This window comes from Mytilus trossulus, chromosome 5, assembly GCF_036588685.1.
Source record: "Mytilus trossulus isolate FHL-02 chromosome 5, PNRI_Mtr1.1.1.hap1, whole genome shotgun sequence".
In the NCBI taxonomy this organism is placed as follows: Eukaryota; Metazoa; Mollusca; class Bivalvia; order Mytilida; family Mytilidae; genus Mytilus; species Mytilus trossulus.
The window spans coordinates 65,195,863-65,217,380 of NC_086377.1; the positions used below are offsets into that span (position 1 = coordinate 65,195,863).

The 21,518-nt window shown below is 32.1% G+C and overlaps 1 protein-coding gene across 4 annotated transcripts in view; it reads left to right on the forward strand.

The window, feature by feature from the left end:
• Positions 1–20,955, forward strand: part of LOC134719069 (PR domain zinc finger protein 5-like) — a 31,785-nt gene extending 10,830 nt beyond the window's left edge. For 3 of the 4 annotated variants that reach the window (XM_063582011.1, XM_063582010.1, XM_063582013.1), the window contains exons 6-7: positions 1,179–3,818; positions 19,943–20,955. In XM_063582011.1, the coding sequence (XP_063438081.1) occupies positions 1,179–3,818; positions 19,943–20,211 (2,909 nt within the window). In that variant the 3' untranslated portion in view covers positions 20,212–20,955. Of the gene's footprint in view, positions 1–1,178; positions 3,819–9,643; positions 10,019–19,942 lie in introns of those variants that run through there. The other variant, XM_063582014.1, reaches the window with a different exon arrangement.
• Positions 20,956–21,518: the final 563 nt, after the last annotated feature.

Below are 21,518 nucleotides of genomic sequence, written 5' to 3' on the forward strand. Positions count from 1 at the left end.
CATGTTCCCTATGATATGATCTTTCTAATTTTAATGCCAAATTAGAGTTTTTATCCCAATGTCATGGTCCACTGAACATAGAAAATGATAGTGCGAGTGGGGCATTCGTGTACTGAGAACACATTCTTGTTTATGTTATTTCGAATAGACAGACAAAAAATTACTCATTTCTTATAATTTAATTCTAAATTCCATTTTAAACCGTAGAAAACCATAAAAAACGTTGATGACATCACGGTCACATGATTAAATTATGTCTATGGGCTCATAACAAAATAATGTCAGCCATTTAGAAGATGTGTAACATCCAAAATAAAATATATATATATATATATATAGAGCCCAGGTGGTCGTGTGGTCTAGCGGGACGGCTGCAGTGCAGGCAGGCTATTTGGTGTCACAATATTAGAGTAGCATGGGTTCGAATCCCGGCAAGGGAAGAACCAAAACTCTGTGAAAGCAAATTTACAGATCTAACATTGTTGGGTTGATGTTTAGACGAGTTGTATATATATATATACATATATATATAATTTTTTATATACAACTCGTCTTAACATCAACCCAACAATGTTAGATCTGTAAATTTGCTTTCGCAAATTTTTGGTTCTTCCCTCGCCGGGATTCGAACCCATGCTACTTTGATATTGTGACACCAAATCGCCTGCACTGCAGCTGTCCCGCTAGACCACACGACCACCGGGGCTAATGGTATATATATATACATAATTTGTCTCTAATAGAGCCCAATAATGTTATATTTTCATATTTGCTGTCACAAATTTTTGTACTTCCCTCAGCAGAATATTGAGTCCTTGATACTGTGACATTATTATAACACAACCTCCACAGTGTCCAGTCCTCTAAACCATCTAGACTACCTGAAAATATAGCTTTTGGTGGTCAATGTAAAAAAAATCCTCTTTGGCTTTATCTAGGGTTGTTATTATAGAACATGATGATTAGTGGCAAGTAGATGTTGTATCTTTTAGATCAGCTGTTTTTTCTGTTTTAAAGGATATATATTTCTTAAGAGCACAAACCCTAACAAAAATCATGTGATGATTATAGGTGACCAGCTCATTGACACAAGTTGTGTTACTCCTAACAAAAATATTGTAATTATTTAGATAATTTTGGTTGATCCCTAATAATAATTTTTTTCTTTTTTGTAATAGGGAAGATTAAAAAGCTTTCAGTCAAGCTTGGAGAAGATTCAGATGAAACTGTAGTGAATGAAGCATCAGGGACAAACACTTTAAAACATTCAGTAAGCCCTGATTCAGATGATTCAGACATCACAAAGGAAGGAACAGTAAAATTTGAGGCAAACACTTTGTCAGGTGCGAGTGAAGATGAAGAAAATATTGTGCAAAAAGATAATAGAACCAATACAGCAGACAACAACAAAGCTGTCCAGGATGTCTTGATTGGAAGTAGCCTGAATCAGGAACATCTGTCTCCAATGCCAGTAACTGCAGAGACTTTACCAGTTATTGAAAGTACAAATTCTTTAATATTGTTAGCAAATACAGTAGAACCTTCATCTGAAAATAGAACAAATAAAGTAAATGATACAATTGTAAGTGTTTCAGATTTGGATGAAGAAGATGAAAATATCATATCGCCAGCATCCAAACCTAACACAGCAAAAAAACGAAAAAGATTTCTTGAAAATTCGTCAGAAAACAAAAGGTTGAGAGTGCAAGTGAATTCTTCCAAAAATAAAGATGCAAATACTAAAAATTCTACAGAAAGTCTTGACAAAACTGCAAACAGGACTTCAAGTACAAATGATGATACTCAGCATGCTTCATCTCGGCCACGGAGAACACCAAAACCAAAGAAACTTTTCAATATGGAATGCTATGTCAAGTTAGAAAATATCAATAAAATGAATGTGACAGACTTAATTAATAGAGCCTCTATTAATGAGCCGAGACTAAAACTGTTAGAAAGCTGTCAAATTAAAAAAGAATCAGAAGAAGAAACAAACCTCAGTTTACAGATGAGTAAAAGTGTTACAGTGGAGACCAAAGAGAACATGGACAATCCTCAAGATAGAGAAGATTTAAATGCAGATATCAGATCTGTAGAAATAGATCCTACCTTTCTTGTCCAATCTGATGGTAGTTCTGAAAATGATGTTATAGAGGAATCGGAAGAAATTCCTAAGAAAAAACTGAAATCAATTTGGAACTCAAAAGATGAGAGCATGGTAACTAACAAGAAAATGTTTCTAGAAAATCATAAGAACAATATAAGGAGTCGTATTAAACGAGCTAGAAAACGTGAAGATGGTCACATCCCATGTCCGACATGTGATCTAATGTTTAGTACAAGTAAAGGGTTGAAGAGGCATGTTAGAGTTTGTCAGGTGATTAAATGTCCCCAATGTAACGAGGAGTTCACGTCTCTGGAGGAGCTGGAGGAGCATCTGGAGGTTCACGAGGGGGAGGAGTTACAGGAGTACCAGTGTAGGTATTGTGACATGCAATTCCCATTGAAAAGTCAACTGAGGGAGCATGAGAAGTCACATGATGAGTTAAAGGACCAGTACAAGTTCCGATGCCCACTGTGTCCCAAGATCTACACAGTTGGTACCAGTTTACGTCATCATTTAAAGGACGCACACAAGGAATCAAGGATTTGTTGCTTGGTTTGTAGGAAGTTTTATGATTCAGAATTTGATTATAATCAACACATGGGTAATCATCACCAAACAGTTAAAAAAAAAGTCAGCCCATTTTCCTGTAAAAAATGTGGGAAGACTTTTGAACAGTTGTACCATCTGAAGAGACATAATCGATACTTTCATAATGCTGTTGGAGAGCGTATCTGTAAACTATGTTTGAAGATATGCAAAGATAAGGAGGAATACCAAGAACATATCAAAGAGCACGAATGGGATAAGCCAAACATGTGTAGTTTCTGTCGAGTTCCCTTTCCTTCAAAGGCAGAGCTAGAGGAACATGTTCGTGACACACATGACAAAGGTGTGCGATATATGTGTGAAGTATGTGGCTTCCAAGCTAGCTGTGCTCTTGACATGAAACATCACAAATATGAACATGACGATAGCATGCCACACACGTGTGAAGTCTGTGGCAAAGGTTTCACGCTCAAAAGTAAACTCAAAAGTCACATGATCAACCATCAAGATGAAATGCCGTTTGTCTGTGAGGTATGTGGTAAGAAGTTTAAGAGGCGATCTACACTTCGTAGCCACAGCTTTGTACACAGTGAAGGGATGAAGTGTAGATTCTGTGAGAAAGTCTTCCGTTCCATAGGAGGCTGTGACTATCATATTGTCAGAGTTCATTCTCACTTAGTCAACGTAGACAACTACAAAAAAAATCTAGTCAAATGTGAGGAATGTGATAAATACTTCCCTTCTAAATACTCTTATGATCAGCATCAGATTAAACATTTGAAGGAGAAAGCATGGATGTGCCACATTTGTGGGAAAAAGTTCAAAACACAAGCACAATTAGATAAACACAAACCTAACCATGAACTGGTAAAACCTTTTTACTGTCAGTGTTGTGGTAGTGCATTTATAACTCAATCTCGACTTGATGCTCATGTTAAAACAGATAAACATAAAGAAAATATGCTGAAATCTCAGGATCCCTTGACACAAAGTGTCTATGTCCAACAGACAGGAGTGTTACAACAGGAAATCTTAAACCAAGATGGAGGTAGTCAACAGCAGGGAATAACACAACCATTTCTACATGCAAAAAAGGCAAAGAAGACTGTCTCAGTTCTGAAGAATCCAAGACGATTAGCTGCTGCTGTTACCAAAGATGTCAATGGTAAGAGTATTACTATTATCTTGGGTACCAGTTGGTGGATATCCAATTTATTAATTTTGCCAAAATCTGTGAACACACTTCAGGAACTTCATTTTGAGTATTTGTATTTCTTAGAACATTTTAATTTGACATTCACATATATTCAGAAAATCCATGGAAACTTTGTTTTCAGGATACGATTTTCAAGAGCACTTGGAAAAAATAATGATTCAATTTGTACTGAACAATTCTAAATAATGACTTTAATCAGAAATTTTTAAATCCATATTGTAAATTATTGTTTAAAAAAATATCCTCCTGATCCCAGGACATGTTATGGTGACTTGAGTAACACCGGTATCACTCAGATTACAATTCTACTTTGACAGGCCAGTTCGTATTTAGCCTATAAAATACTTATTTAGCCTTGAGAATTGAAAGGTCAGTTTAGCCCATTCATACAATAGAAGTTGATAAATTTGGCTTCATGCCATTTACCTTGTCCAAAATTAAGGTCACTAAAATTATTGTTATTGTGATATTGTTAAAGTACAAAAGAACCCTATATTCTGATCAATACTTAAACTTTGTGCATCTTGATTTAATTGTTCAAAATATGTTAAAAAAAAAGTTGAATTTTAGGGTTGTTTAAGGCCTTTTAATAATAATTGCATATTTCTTTACGTGGTAGTTTTTTTTTCAGATATAAAAAAAACCTATCTGCTTGATTTATAGAAAAAGACTATGCTTGCAGGTTATCTATTACACTGTCTTGTATTTTGTTTACATCAAATTTGACAGATTACTTTTTTAGTTGCAAAATATTTTAACTGAGAGCTTTTTTTCTATCTTCAAATGTGCATTGAAGGTTATAATAATCATAATGTGAACAAGAATAAAGAAAACATCTTGGTCATAAAAAAGAACATCAACCAGGATATAAAATTCCAAATATAAATTTATTATACTAATATCAGTTCATATAGAATAAACTTTTAAAGATTATATTGATTTCTATAAACTGGAAATCGCAATCCACTGTTTTGCATGTTTACAATGTAGGTCATGTCCCAACAGAAAATCAATCAATATCATGAATATGACTACAATGTACTCTTAGCACAAACACATAGGTCACTGTGAAGTAGACATCTAGGGCAAGGAACAGTCAGTTATACCAAACCAGTTTGACTAGATGTTTAGTTTAAAACATGTTTGACTAGATGTCTAGTTTAAAACCAGTTTGACTAGATGTCTAGTTTAAAACCAGTTTGACTAGATGTGTCCTATATTTTGACAATGTAAATGACATGAGGACCTGTATGGGTTTTTATTAATATCGGTATTCTTTAAATTTTTAGGGCATTTTTCTTTTAATAGCCTTAAAAATAACTCTCGTTCTGTAAAATTCTCATGATAATGATTTTACTATTTAATGTTTCTGTTACAAGATAATTTATCAATTCTGTACATTGACTGTTACATTATCAGTAACCCAAGTTACCTTTTCAAGTTATTTTGCACATTTATTCTTTATACTTTTGCACCACATTATTCTCTATTCTCTTTTTAGCTAAAAGGCCAAGTGAGCTTTTCTCATCACTTGGCTTCCGGTGTCCGTCGTCTGTCGTCATTAACTTTTACAAAAATCTTCTCCTCTGAAACTACTGGGCCAAATTAAACCAAACTTGGCCACAATCATCATTGATGTATATAGTTTAAAAAATGTGTTTTTTTACCCGGCCAACCAACCAAGATGGCCGCCATGGCTAAAAATAGAACATAGGGGTAAAAGGCAGTTTTTGTCGAGCCTTCGACTTTAGTCAAAAAAGTGAGACTAAGCGATTCTACATTCCGGCGGCGGCAGCGGGGGCGTCCACAAATATTCACTCTGTGGTTAAAGTTTTTGAAATTTTAATAACTTTCTTAAACTATTCTTGATTTCTACCAAACTTGGACAGAAGCTTTTTTATGATCATAAGATAGTATCCAGAAGTAATTTTTGTAAAAATAAAATTCCATTTATTCTATATTTTACTTATAAATGGACTTAGTTTTTTCTGCGGGGAAACATAACATTCACTAGTACTCTGTGGTTAAAGTTTTTAGAATTTGAATAACTTTCTTAAACTATCCTGGGTTTGTACCAAACTTGGAGAGAAGCTTGTTTATGATCATAAGATAGTATCCAGAAGAAAATTTTGTAAAAATAAAATTCCATTTTTTTCGTATTTTACTTATAAAAGGACTTAGTTTTTTCTGCAGGGAAACATAACATTCCCTCTGTGGTTAAAGTTTTTAGAATTTTAATAACTTTCTTAAACTATCCTGGGTTTGTACCAAACTTGGGACAGAAGCTTGTTTATGATCATAAGGTAGTATCCAGAAGTAAATTTTGTAAAAAAATAAATCCATTTTTCCGTATTTTACTTTTAAATGGACTTAGTTTTTCTGCGGGGAAACATTACATTCACTCTGTGGTTAAAGTTTTTAAAATTTTAATAACTTTCTTTAACTATCCTGGGTTTGTACCAAACATGGACAGAAGCTTTTTTATGATCATAAGATAGTATCCAGAAGTAATTTTTGTAAAAATAAAATTCCATTTTTTCTATATTTTACTTATAAATGGACTTAGTTTTTTCTGCGGGGAAACATAACATTCACTCTGTGGTTAAAGTTTTTAGAATTTGAATAACTTTCTTAAACTATCCTGGGTTTGTACCAAACTTGGAGAGAAGCTTGTTTATGATCATAAGATAGTATCCAGAAGAAAATTTTGTAAAAATAAAATTCCATTTTTTTCGTATTTTACTTATAAAAGGACTTAGTTTTTTCTGCGGGGAAACATAACATTCCCCCTGTGGTTAAAGTTTTTAGAATTTTAATAACTTTCTTAAACTATCCTGGGTTTGTACCAAACTTGGACAGAAGCTTGTTTATGATCATAAGGTAGTATCCAGAAGTAAATTTTGTAAAAAAATAAATCCATTTTTCCGTATTTTACTTTTAAATGGACTTAGTTTTTCTGCGGGGAAACATTACATTCACTCTGTGGTTAAAGTTTTTAAAATTTTAATAACTTTCTTTAACTATCCTGGGTTTGTACCAAACATGGACAGAAGCTTTTTTATGATCATAAGATAGTATCCAGAAGTAATTTTTGTAAAAATAAAATTCCATTTTTTCTATATTTTACTTATAAATGGACTTAGTTTTTTCTGCGGGGAAACATAACATTCACTCTGTGGTTAAAGTTTTTAGAATTTGAATAACTTTCTTAAACTATCCTGGGTTTGTACCAAACTTGGAGAGAAGCTTGTTTATGATCATAAGATAGTATCCAGAAGAAAATTTTGTAAAAATAAAATTCCATTTTTTTCGTATTTTACTTATAAAAGGACTTAGTTTTTTCTGCAGGGAAACATAACATTCCCTCTGTGGTTAAAGTTTTTAGAATTTTAATAACTTTCTTAAACTATCCTGGGTTTGTACCAAACTTGGACAGAAGCTTGTTTATGATCATAAGGTAGTATCCAGAAGTAAATTTTGTAAAAAAATAAATCCATTTTTCCGTATTTTACTTTTAAATTGACTTAGTTTTTCTGCGGGGAAACATTGCATTCACTCTGTGGTTAAAGTTTTTAAAATTTTAATAACTTTCTTTAACTATCCTGGGTTTGTACCAAACATGGACAGAAGGTTATTTATGATCATAAGATAGTATCCAGAAGTAAAGTTTGTAAAAAGATAACTTTTTTTTCTCTGTATTTTACTTTTAAATGGACTTAGATTTTCTTCTAGTTAACATTACATACAGCCTGCAGTTAAAGTTTTCAAAACATTTACTAGATTCATTAACTATCCTAGATTTTTACCAAACTTGGACAGAAGCTTCTTACAATCATAAGATAGTATCAAGAGGAATATTTTAATTGATATTTTTCCTCAATTTTGTTAAGCCTGCGATTTACAGCAAAAGTAGGCGAGACACTGGGTTCCGCGGAACCCTTACAAATTTTTGGCTTATAACTCAAAAACTGAAGCATTTTGAGCAAATCTGACATGGGGTAAAATTGTTTATCAGGTCAAGATCTAAATTTTTTAGATGAATCAGACAACCCATTGTTGGGTTGCTGCCCCTAAATTGGTAATTTTAAGGAAATTTTACTGTTTTTGGTTATTGTCTTGAATATTATTATAGATGGAGATAAACTGTAAACAGTAATAATGTTCAGTAAAGTAAGATTTACAAATAAGTCAACATGACCAAAATGGTCAGTTGACCCCTTTAGGAGTTATTGCCCTTTATAGTCAATTTAAACCTTTTTTCGTAAATCTTACAAAAATCTTCTCCTCTGAAACTACTGGGCCGAATTAAACCAAACTTGACCACAATCATCATTGATGTTGTATCTAGTTTAAAAATATGTTTTTTTTACCCGGCCAAGCAACCAAGATGGTCACCACGGCTAAAATTGAACATGGAGGTTAAATGCAGTTTTTGGTTATTACTCAAAAACCAAAGCATTTAGAGTAAATCTGGCATGGGTAAAATTGTTTATCTGGTCAAGATCTAACTGCCCTGCTATTTTAAGATGAATGGGACAACCCGTTGTTGGGTTGCTGCCCCTTAATTGGTAATTTTAAGGAAATTTTGCTGTTTTTGGATATTATCTTGAATATTATTATGGATAGAAATAAACTGTAAACAGCCAAAATGTGTAGCAAAGTAAGATTTACAAATAAGTCAACAGGACCAAAATGGTCAGTTGACCACTTTAGGAGTTATAACCCTTTTTAGTCAATTTTTAACCATTTTCTCTTAAATCTTAGTTTACTTTTACAAAAATCTTCTCCTCTGAAACTACTGGGCCAAGTTTTACCAAACATAGCCAGAATCATTATTAGGCTATCGTTTATAAATTGTGTTTTGTGACTGGGCAAACCAACCAAAATGGCCGCTACAGCTAAAAAAAGAACATAGGGGTAAAATGCAGTTTTTGGCTTATAACTCAAAAACCAAAGCATTTAGAGCAAATCTTACAAGGGGTAAAACTGTTTATCTGGTCAAGATCTATCTGCCCTGAAATTTTTAGATGAATCAGACAACCCATTGTTGGGTTGCTGCCCCTAAATTGGTACTTTAAAGGAAATTTTACTGTTTTTGATTATTATCTTGAATATTATTATAGATAGAGATAAACTGTAAACAGCAATAATGTACAGCAATTTAAGATTCAAAAATAAGTCAAAAGGACCAAAATGGTGAATTGACCCCCTAAGAAGTTACTGTCCTATATAATCAATTCTTAACAATTTTTATAAAATTTGTAAATTTTTACTAACATTTTCCACTGAAACTACACGGACAAGTTCATTATATATAGAGATAATTGTAAGCAGCAAGAATGTTCAGTATAGTAAGATGTACAAACACATCACAATCACTTAAACACAATTTTGTCATCAACTGTCTGCTTCCTTTGTTTAATTCACATATACCAAGGTGAGCAACACAGGCTCTTTAGAGCCTCTAGTTTTTTTTTTGTATAACATGTACAGACCTTCTAAAATTCAAATGACCACACGCACAATACACGCACGATGCACGATGAATGATAAATACACGATACACGCACGTTGAATGATTCATTGACGAATGAACAATGAACGCTTTTAACACGATTATCAAAGCTATTATATTTAGAATAGTATTTAAAATTGATATGCATTGTAATTAAAGGCAATACTTGTAGCTGTTTTTTCAATACCAGCATAATAGATAATATGTTATTTTGCCATCTCAGATTCAAATAACTAAATTGAAGTCTGCTATTTTATAGGCACCGGAAATATTTCTGAACTTAGACAGAAGCTCCTAACAATCAAAACATAGTGTCTTGATTAAAGTTCAGCCTGAGAGTTCAAGTTTACGGCAAAGGAAGGCGAGACATTGTGTTCCGCGAAACCCTAAACTAATTTTATTTCATACAGGAAAAAATCTAAATCTTATTTTTATGCATACAATGTCCGACGCATTATATCTATAGACAGTGACTGGTTCTAGAAATTATTTCAACTACATGTTTGATATAATTGATTGCAATAAATGAATGATCTATGTATTTTTATTTTCATGTTATATAATTTTTCACTTTGATGGGTTTATATGTATATATCTAAAAAATTAGTAAGCTGTTTTCGTATTCACTACAAGCATAGCAGAAAGTATTTGATTCTTGTATGTTAACATGCACTGCAAATTTTTGTACTTTTATACTTATCAACAGGACATATTAGGTTAATTTCACCAATAAATGAGTACTAGTAGTTGAACATTATTTAGAACGTGTCGGTTTTTCCTTGATATTGCCGAAAATCAGTGATCCGACTGACACGAGCGAACTGACAAAACAACTGATTAAACAATCAAAATTTCTTTTTTTTTTTATGAAAGTTACAAATGTTCCTTATATTATCCATTGTTATCAGAATCGTATATGTTAATTTAGAGCAAAAGATATTATTTTGTCAGAAAATTTGATTCGTACAAATTAATTAGAACTAGTTAAGAAAACTTTTAATATGCATGCAACTTTTGCCACTGGACGTTTAAACAACCACTAAATAATCAATTAATCAATTTTTTCTCTCAGTAAAAATGAATTAAACAATATAACTGACACAATTGGTGTCTGTTGTTTGTTTGTACAGTAAACATACTGAATTTGTTTTTATCTCTTATATACAATTTCAAGTATGTCAGAAATTCCATACATATTTCAAAACATCCTTACACTCAGTCAAATTTCTAAGAGGTAAGATTCTCGGGATTTTACCTAAAACTCTTTGGGAAAGTGCAATTTTTAATTCCAATTTGAAACCAAAAGGGTAATAGATATCCCATCTTTTTTTTAAAATGCAGGTCTTATTTGATAAGGAGATTTTAAAAATCGATCTTAATGGTAGTTGAAATTTTACAGTGCAATAAATTTGTGTCCGTCGTTGTCTTTCATACATATCAATTGGTAGATCCACTGTTTGCTGTTCGTAATCTGTTGTTTATGGCAGTCAAACCTCGCGATCGGTGTCCAAATTTAAGCCCCCATTTAGCATTTATAAGAGAGGGGCTATTTTTCTCGATGCAAACATTATTTTCCTTCCTGAAATAAAACAGCTTAACAATTTACTATATATATTTTCATTTAATCATAAACCGATGCATATCAAATGATATTTTAAAAATTTAAAACATATTTTTATGGTAAATATATTTGAATGTCAGGGTAATTTTCTTATCCAATAATTTGTTTTTCCATTTTTTATACGACCGCAAATTTTGAAAAAATTTTCGTCGTATATTGCTATCACGTTGGCGTCGTCGTCGTCGTCGTCGTCGTCGTCGTCGTCGTCCGCGGAATACTTTCAGTTTTCGCACTCTAACTTTAGTAAAAGTGAATAGAAATCTATGAAATTTTAACACAAGGTTTATGACCATAAAAGGAAGGCTGGTATTGATTTTGGGAGTTTTGGTCCCAACATTTTAGGAATTAGGGGCCAAAAAGGGCCCAAATAAGCATTTTCTTGGTTTTCGCACTATAACTTTAGTTTAAGTTAATAGAAATCTATGAAATTTTGACACAAGGTTTATAACCACAAAATAAAGGTTGGGATTGATTTTGGGAGTTTTATTTTCAACAGTTTAGGAATTAGGGGCCAAAAAAGGGCCCAAATAAGCATTATTCTTGGTTTTCGCACAATAACTTTAGTTAAAGTAAATAGAAATCAATGAAATTTAAACACAATGTTTATGACCACAAAAGGAAGGTTGGTATTGATTTTGGGAGTTTCGGTCCCAACAGTTAAGAATTAGGGGCCAAAAAGGGACCCAAATAAGCATTTTTCTTGGTTTTCGCACCATAGCATTAGTATAAGTGAATAGAAATCTATGAAATTTAAACACAAGGTTTATGACTATAAAAGGAAGGTTGGTATTGATTTTGGAAGTTTTGGTCCCAACAGTTAAGGAAAAAGGGGCCCAAAGGGTCCAAAATTAAACTTTGTTTGATTTCATCAAAATTGAATAATTGGGGTTCTTTAATATGCCGAATCTAACTGTGTATGTAGATTCTTAATTTTTGGTCCCTTTTTCAAATTGGTCTACATTAAGGTCCAAAGGGTCCAAAATTAAACTTCGTTTGATTTTAACAAAAATTGAAACCTTGGGGTTCTTTGATATGCTGAATCTAAAAATGTACTTAGATTTTTGATTATTAGCCCAGTTTTCAAGTTGGCCCAAATCGGGGTCCAAAATTAAACATTGTTTGATTTCATCAAAAATTGAATAATTGGGGTTCTTTGATATGCCAAATCTAACTGTGTATGTAGATTCTTAATTTTTGGTCCAGTTTTAAAATTGGTCTAAATTAAAGTGCAAAGGGTCCAAAATTAAACTAAGTTTGATTTTAACAAAAAATAAATTCTTGGGCCTCTTTGATATGCTGAATCTAAACATGTACTTAGATTTTTGATTATGGGCCCAGTTTTCAAGTTGGTCCAAATCAGGATCTAAAATTATTATATTAAGTATTGTGCAATAGCAAGTCTTTTCAATTGCACAGTATTGTGCAATGGCAAGAAATATCTAATTTCACAATATTGTGAAATAGCAATTTTTTTTTAAATTAAGAGTTATCTTTCTTTGTCCAGTATAGTAAGCAAGAAATATCTGCAAGAATTTTTTTTAATTGGAGTTATCTTTCTTTGTCCAGAATCAACTTAAATCTTTGTTATATACACTATACAATGTATATTCACTTTTTACTACCAACTGATAAATTTAAATAATCTTTACCATTCAGTGATAACAAGCAGTGTTTTTACATCATGTATTTAAATGAGTAGTAATTGTTGCAAACTCCATTAGAATATTTTAATTGAAATTAGTTTTGGAATAAGGGAAAGGGGGATGTGAATAAAAAATTGGGTTAAATTTTTCTCATTTGAAATTTCATAAATAAAAAGAAAATTTCTTCAAACATTTTTTTGAGAGGATTAATATTCAACAGCATAGTGAATTGCTCTAAGAGAAAACAAAAATTTTAAGTTCATTTGAATACATTCATTCTGTGTCAGAAACCTATGCTGTGTCAACTATTTAATCACAATCCAAATTTAGAGCGGAATCCAGCTTGAATGTTGTGTCCATACTTGCCCCAACCGTTCAGGGTTCAACCTCTGCGGTCGTATAAAGCTACGCCCTGCGGAGCATCTGGTTAAGGTAATAAAGTGTTATCAGTTATGAAATTTGACACGTGTCTAATAGTTCAGTGATTTTCGGAAAAATTAACAAAAACCGGCACGGCATTGTTCTATAATCGTTTATGATCTTTTATTGATTAAATTTGAATATATGCATTAAATATCAATATCTATCTAGATTAGAAATGTGTTTGCATTGTACAGCACCCCTTTTAGTCCTTAGTACCATATTATAACTCATTAGTGCACTTAGGAGTCCTTAGTCGTGTTTAGACGCACCATTTTCTGATATTTGGTCGGATTGTTGTCTCTTTGGCACATTCTCCATTTCAATCCTCCATTTTATTCAATTAGTTGCGATTTCTTTATCTCTCTGTTTGATGTTTTTACAGACAAAAACCATTCGCAGAATTAATCTAAAAAAGCAGACATTAAACTCTTTCTTTTAAAAACTTTTTGCATTTAAACCTTATTGCATGACATTGAAATAGTATTTTATAATCAGTCTTATCACATATTATATGACCTTAATAAAAGTTTCCTATGTTATGATTTTTTACAGAAATTTTCTTACTTAATAATTGAAGAATTCGTTCTTTTTGACACATTTAAAATTGCTGCCGTAAATGTTATTTTGCGCGACGTCAAACTGTGAAATATCGGGAAAAGATGCATTTCTTTCGAGATTAAACAATTTGCTTAAAGGGAAACTCCGCAACAAAATCAAACTCATGAATTGATATTATGTCCATTCTGTAAAAATGCTCAAATTCATTGATTTTAAATTTTATTCTGCTAGACAAGACATCACCATCGATTTTAAAATTAGAGTATCAATTCTCTGCGTGCCGCCAGTTTGACCATCTTTGACCATTTTTTCCCGTTTTTGGCCACGATATGTCTTTGAACCACAAAAGACCAAAACAGTAACCTTATGTAGTCGTTATTGCGAGTGGATATCTTGTCAATCCTACGGATGTATTATCCGACTTACTAATTTGATACGGAAAATGGTTTTTTTTTGTAAGTAACCAAGGTTTGCATGTCGTTTTTAACTGTTTATATGGGAATTGGTTAAAAGGTCATAGTTCAAAGTCATAAATGATCATAAATAAGTGTTCCGTGAAATTTGTTTTCGAAAATCTAATTTGTTCATAATTCTTTTATGTAATAAACTTATTTTAAAAATTCGGACCTTCCCTTGTCTGATCACCTGCATGGCTAAAGGTATTACTTCCAAAGGTATTGTGAGGTGACACGTCCAGGTATTCAAGCGATTTCCTGTCGGGTGTATAATATACATCTCTGTCTTGCGTGTCCGATAGTGATATATACTAGTCAATATTACTAAAACTCATACGCTTGTTTATAAATAACATTTCTGGTGTAAAGAATATTATTTATAAATATCTAAATAATTTTAAAAAAAAACAGATTTGATAAAATAAAAAAAATTCCAAGAGTAAATTTGAGAAAATGTAAGTACTCGTCTCGTTGTCAAAAGTGAAGAACAGTTTGAAACATACAAGAAATATTGATTTAACAAAAATATACGCACTTGTCAACCATTCGTTTATACGCCTGGATAGAACGTTACGGAACTATAGATAGTTGCAATTTAAAATTATATACCGGCATTTTTACATTGAACATAAGAAAGAAAGTTTAACATACATTTTGTTTAATTTGGGTTAAAGTTTTGTAAATGGACTAGACTCAGTCCTCGCATGACAACAGCATCTTATCATGGGATGTCGATGGACTATTGTATACCAAACGAAGAAAAAGAGAACCATTTTGAATTAAATACAGGTCGATATTTAACTTGCTTTGGTTCATCGAAGTTATGAACATAGTTAAATCACAGATCGGTATTGAATTGAATCTACATATTACAAACAGGATTTTTAAATAACGATTTTGAGTGATCACCTACCAAACCAATATAAACGTATGGCGAGATATAACCATGCAGGAATTTAGTTTTCGTCAGACACAAAAGCTCATCACTATCACAAACGTATACGTATATGCATGCAGTTTTAAAATATCAAGAACAAGCGGTCGATGTCGATAGTCCGTTTACTAACTGTTCAGAGTCAGACATGTCACTTGTTCATTCTTGGAAGCCTTCCGACGATTGGAACTCTTTCTGATTGTGTTGACTATAAATGTTTGTATGGTGGTTCTGTCGTTTATTGTTCGCTGGCTTATTGTTCGCTAGCTATTGTTCGCTAGCTTCTGCCTGGTCTGATTACACGGGGATCCTCCTATCTGTTGTGTTAACAATGATGGAATAAGGTTGGATACTATATATATAATGAATGAATAGTTGTAAAAAAAAATCAGAACGAAGAAGTATTTTCTGAAGTGTATTTTGTAAATATTTCATGTAAATAATAAATTTGTCAACAGAGCAATATATCTAATGTCGGTTTTTAAAAGACCGCTTACACATTTTGCGTTCGTAAAATGGTATTACTTCGTCGTCGTCCGTCGTCAGATTGACTTGTTGTCGTGGAGCGTTTTTACAAATTCTGATATACTCTGTGGTTTCCAGTTAATCGCCATTTTGAATACGTAGGGATGAGACAACTCATCGCAAGAAATGAAATGACACAGAAGTTTTCACCATAAATCACCCCACGGCCTTCAACAGTGAGAAATGAATATACCAGTCATTATTTCATAAATTATCGCATATACAATATGTTAAACAGAAAATTTGTTAAAAAAATTCGTAAGGGTTCTGCGGAACCCAGTGTCTCGCCTATTCTTTCTGTTAATCGCAGGCTCAACAAACATTAGGAAATAAATCAATAAAATCTTTGTCGGAATTAAAATAAAATCAAAACATTTATAAATATATATATTCCTTTTGTCTTCGCATATCTTACATAAACATTTAAACAAGCTGACCACACTCTTACTTATAAGTTAACACACATCAAAGTCGTGCTCATATGTCAAAACATTTTGTTGGGAAAAAAATAAAACAACTGTACAGCAAAACTATTTGTCCTTTTTATCATTTAAAAAAAGAACAACTCATTTAATTATGAATATGTGAAGCATAAATATTTTCGATACAATTGTTTTAAATTACTTAAAATAAAAAGATCGTGGTTGTTTAATCAGTTGCTATGTTATTTGGTACGTGTCAATCGATTCATTGATTTTCGGCATATCAAAGAAAAACCGGCACGTGTCTAAATAATGTTGAATATTTCGTTTATTTACGAATATTTTTTCTGTAAAATTTGAAATTTATGCATTAAATATCATTTTCTAACATGATATATCAAAATAATACATATAACAGCACTCCTTCTAGACCTTAGTAGCATAGTCAATGCCTTAGTGCAATAAGGACTCATTAGCAGTGTTTAGACGTACTGAAAAAAAAACATCCGTCATTCTTTAATAATCATAGAAGGTTAACAACTACATGTAGTTTGTTTCCCGGCCGTTATTGAAATTCTTGACAATACCTTAATATTTGTATATTCCGAAAGCATACTGAATGTTTAACCAGAGACATATAATACATTATATTATATGTCTCTGGTTTTACGGAGCGGACCAACCTTGTTAACAACATAGTACTATTGTGAATTATTTTTTCGGATAACAATCTTTTAGACATACATTAAAAACGGTGTCATTGATAAGCAACCATGAACACAATGAAAAATAAATCTGTGAAAGTGTTCCATGTTTATTCCATTCAAATTAAGACTTGTTTTGTTAATACCATATTTTTAACTATTCTATAAAAAAAAACACCAAAAAAAACAACAAGATTCTATCTTAACTTGTAAATTCAATTTCAAGTTTTAAAAATTTCTCAATTTAAAATCCTTCTTAAGGAATATGATGATACATGATATATTTGCCTGATCTTATATTTGTTTAATTAAAAATTAAATAATGCCTTCATATAATGTTTATTTTTATTCAATTTTGCACAAAACATATTTAGCTTAGTTTAAATGAAATTCAGAACAGGGATTTCTACCAATATTGAAGAGGATATATATTCGTGTTAATTCACCTCAGTTTAATTTGTGAATTCAAGTTTGACATTTAACATTTTAATCCGCAATACACATTTACCCGACAATCTTGTATAATGTATTTTCTCAATGGAATAACATAACGTGCATGTGATCATCAGAAACTAAGACAAAATATTTATAACGGTATTTATCAAAACTTAAATATTTGAAAATATCTTAGTAGCATATGAATTGGCCAAATAGTTCAACCAAGGATTTGTATAGTTTCTTCAAAATAAAATATTGTTGGTGTTTTGGCGACTAAACCAGCAACATTGCCGTTATAAAATAAAAATATAAAACTTTCGCCATCTGATAATGATAGGTTAAAATGTTCATTAAAATGTATAATATTTGTCTTAAAACTACATATAATGGGTATTTTAGAATGAAATGAAGTTCATCTTCAATAGTAGAGCTACAACACATGTCATCTCGTGGACTTCTTTTCTTTCATACTTTCCTGTTTCATTTTTTAGTGGAGCTACCCCACGTCTAAATTTTGCAAAAGCACTTTTGTTTTTAATTGACAGAATATTTTTAACAAATAACAGTTGGCCAACAGTATATTTTTAAGTCCATTTCGCTCAGTGTAATAGAAATTACAATTTTAACTCTTTTGTCGTAGAAAATTTAATGTCAATTTCATGTTATTGTTTGTACGTACAAAATGTATCATTATATCAAAATGTGTAGTCCCAGCCAAGATTCACTGAATAACCTCGAAATATTTACAGATGATAAAATATTTACACAAGAAGTCATGAATCTGTATGAACATGTTAATTAAGTGTTCACAAGAAAGTAAGTATGACTGTAATTTATTTAAAGTCGGAACAAATATATATATACTATAACCGTGAGAAAAAATATAAGCTTTGGTGAGCTCTATAACTGACTATCATATAATAACCGCAATGTATGAACGTTACACAATTAGAGATGAACGTTTGACAAATGCACATTATTTGATATACACAATTATACACGATTGACGAACGCACGATACACGGTTAAGAATGAATGATTGATGAACGCACGATACACGCACGATACACGGTTAAGAATGAATGATACACGCACGATACACGATTAAGAAAACACGATGCACGCACGTTACACGGAAAGATGAATGATGAACGCACGATTGGTACACGCACGATACACGCACGACGCAACACGCACGATACACGATGAACGCACGGAATAATGGTCAGTTTGAATTTTAGAAGGTCTGTTTTCTCTATTCTGGAGACCCCATTCAAACCCTCAAAGGTAAACTCCTATTGTATGAATGGGATACACTGCCCTTTCAATTCTCAAGGCTAAATAAGTATTTTATAGGCTAAATACAAACTTATCTGTCGAGGTAGAATTGTAATCTGAGTGATACCGGTGTTACTCAAGTCACCATAATTCAAGTTTACAAATCATGTGCATGTGACTAAGGCTATCATGTGACTAACGTGATCATGTGACTAACTTGTTCATGTGACTAAGTATTACTGGTTTCAATGTGATTCTCTCTCTATTTTCTGATTACATTAATAAAGCATATAATTTTATAGTGTATTCTCTCATCATATTAGTAAAAAGTTAAATAACAAAAATATGTGGTGTAGTGGTTAGTGCATCAGACTACTAACACAAAGGTTCTTGGTTTGATTTCCGGGATGAAAATTTCATGGACTTAATTTTCGGCTCTCTCTTGACACCATTTGCAAGTATCATCTTGAGGAAACGATGATAGTACGTCGGAAAGGGATGATAATTGGCTGACCCATGTTAAGAGAGAGTCGTATCTCTTGCACGTGAAAGACACCCTTGTAGATTTTGAAAAAGAGCAGGCTAATGCCACTACAAGGCAGCACTCGCACCGCCAGTGATATTTTTGACTTTTTTCAAAACTACCTTTATCCTATTTTATTGTGAAAATATGCGTAATTTTCATCAAATTGGGAAATTTAGAATAAACCATGAATTTGACTGAAACTCCAATTTACAGACCCCCTTTCAAGAGTCAAACCCTGCTTTGAAATAAGACCTCTTTTTGTCACTGATGATACAAAAAAAAAGGCCCTCAAATCTGCACAGTTCTTTTAGGCAATGAAAAATGTATAAATGGGTGTTTTTCAGTTTGTATTCATGCACAATTACTACTGAGACAGCACTGTTTGGGAAGAAAGTTGTCTTTTTGGGAATAATTTTTAGCCATTTCTTTTCAAATTGGGATTCTTCTCCAGGGGAAAAAAGCCTTTTATTTTCCACTAATTTAAGGCAAACAATATCACTAAACCACAAAGCGGAAAGGGATTAATGTAAGCAGATAAGTTGCAAAACTTGTTTCCCAATCCACTATAAATAAATGTGTTTAAACTAACAAAAATACATAACTCTGAGGATTTTTTTTTTAACAGAAAGTCCCTGAACTAAGCAAATGGCAAAAATCAAAAGCTCAAACAAAGGAATTGATAACAAGTGTCATATTACTGACATGGTATGGGTATGTGTATTGCTAATTGATTTTGTTTTATCAACATTTGATTAGTTATGTACGGGTATGTGTATTGCTAATTGATTTTGTTTTATCAACATTTGATTAGTTATGTACGGGTATGTGTATTGCTAATTGATTTTGTTTTATCAACATTTGATTAGTTATGTACGGGTATGTGTATTGCTAATTGATTTTGTTTTATCAACATTTGATTAGTTATGTACGGGTATGTGTATTGCTAATTGATTTTGTTTTATCAACATTTGATTAGTTATGCTATTAACATGATAATATTGCGAGATATATATTTAAATAATATTTTTCAGATAACAGTGGCCAAGAATTTGTAGTGACCAATAGAGATCTTGATTTAGAAACATCTGCTACGGTATATGACTATCCAGAGAAAACAATTATCATCATTGGATCAGACAACATTAGTCAGGACATAGAATATGAATTACCGGGGGAGATTGAGTATATCCAGGAGGGAGATAAAATTATACCAACCATTAATGGCAGCCAGATACAGATTGTTGATAACGCCATGAAGCCAGTTCCTGTTCTTATGGTCCAAAACCAAGGAAATTCTTAAGCCTTTTATAATGGTCCAAAACCAAGGAAATTCTTAAGCCTTTTATAATGGTCCAAAATCAAGGAAATTCTTAAGCCTTTTATAATGGTCCAAAACCAAGGAAATTCTTAAGCCTTTTATAATGGTCCAAAACCAAGGAAATTCTTAAGCCTTTTATAATGGTCCAAAACCAAGGAAATTCTTAAGCCTTTTATAATGGTCCAAAACCAAGGAAATTCTTAAGCCTTTTATAATGGTCCAAAATCAAGGAAATTCTTAAGCCTTTTATAATGGTCCAAAACCAAGGAAATTCTTAAGCCTGCAATAATGGTCCAAAACCAAGGAAATTCTTAAGCCTTTTATAATGGTCCAAAATCAAGGAAATTCTTAAGCCTTGTATAATGGTCCAAAACCAAGGAAATTCTTAAGCCTTTTATAATGGTCCAAAATCAAGGAAATTCTTAAGCCTTTTATAATGGTCCAAAATCAAGGAAATTCTTAAGCCTTTTATAATGGTCCAAAACCAAGGAAATTCTTAAGCCTGCAATAATGGTCCAAAACCAAGGAAATTCTTAAGCCTTTTATAATGGTCCAAAATCAGGGAAATTCTTAAGCCTTTTATAATGGTCCAAAACAAAGGAAATTCTTAAGCCTTTTATAATGGTCCAAAACCAAGGAAATTCTTAAGCCTTTTATAATGGTCCAAAACCAAGGAAATTCTTAAGCCTGCAATAATGGTCCAAAATCAAGGAAATTCTTAAGCCTGCAATAATGGTCCAAAATCAAGGAAATCCCTAATCTTGTACTAATGGAAGTTATTGGGATATTTCTGATTGTTTTTTTTACCCGTTTAATTTTTCTATAGACGTATTAACACTTTTTTTTATTTTAAGCAAAAGGAGTAAGTTCGGTAAGGGCCATATTTGGCCCCAATTATAAAGTTCATAGTTACAAGACAATACATGTTTTAAGTTGTTTTAAAGACATGTTAGAAAGTTAAACAGAACAGTTTTTGTCAAAGTTTAATTCTAACACGTTGATTTTTACATCCAAAAAAGGTCAAGATAAGGAATTTTTGTGAAATTTGACAAAATCAGCTAGATTTTAACCAAATAAAGGACCAGGAAACATAGAGCGCAGGCGTCGACAAGCTTTAGATTCAAATTAGACATGTGAAATGTCTTCACAAACATTATTTTAAAAGATCTTTCTTGTCAACATATGCGCTCTATGTTTCCTGTCCAATAATCTACGAAAATATACCCATTTTCATTGAATTTTTCGTGAAAAATCAACATGAGTACAATTTGTGACGTCATAATGAAACG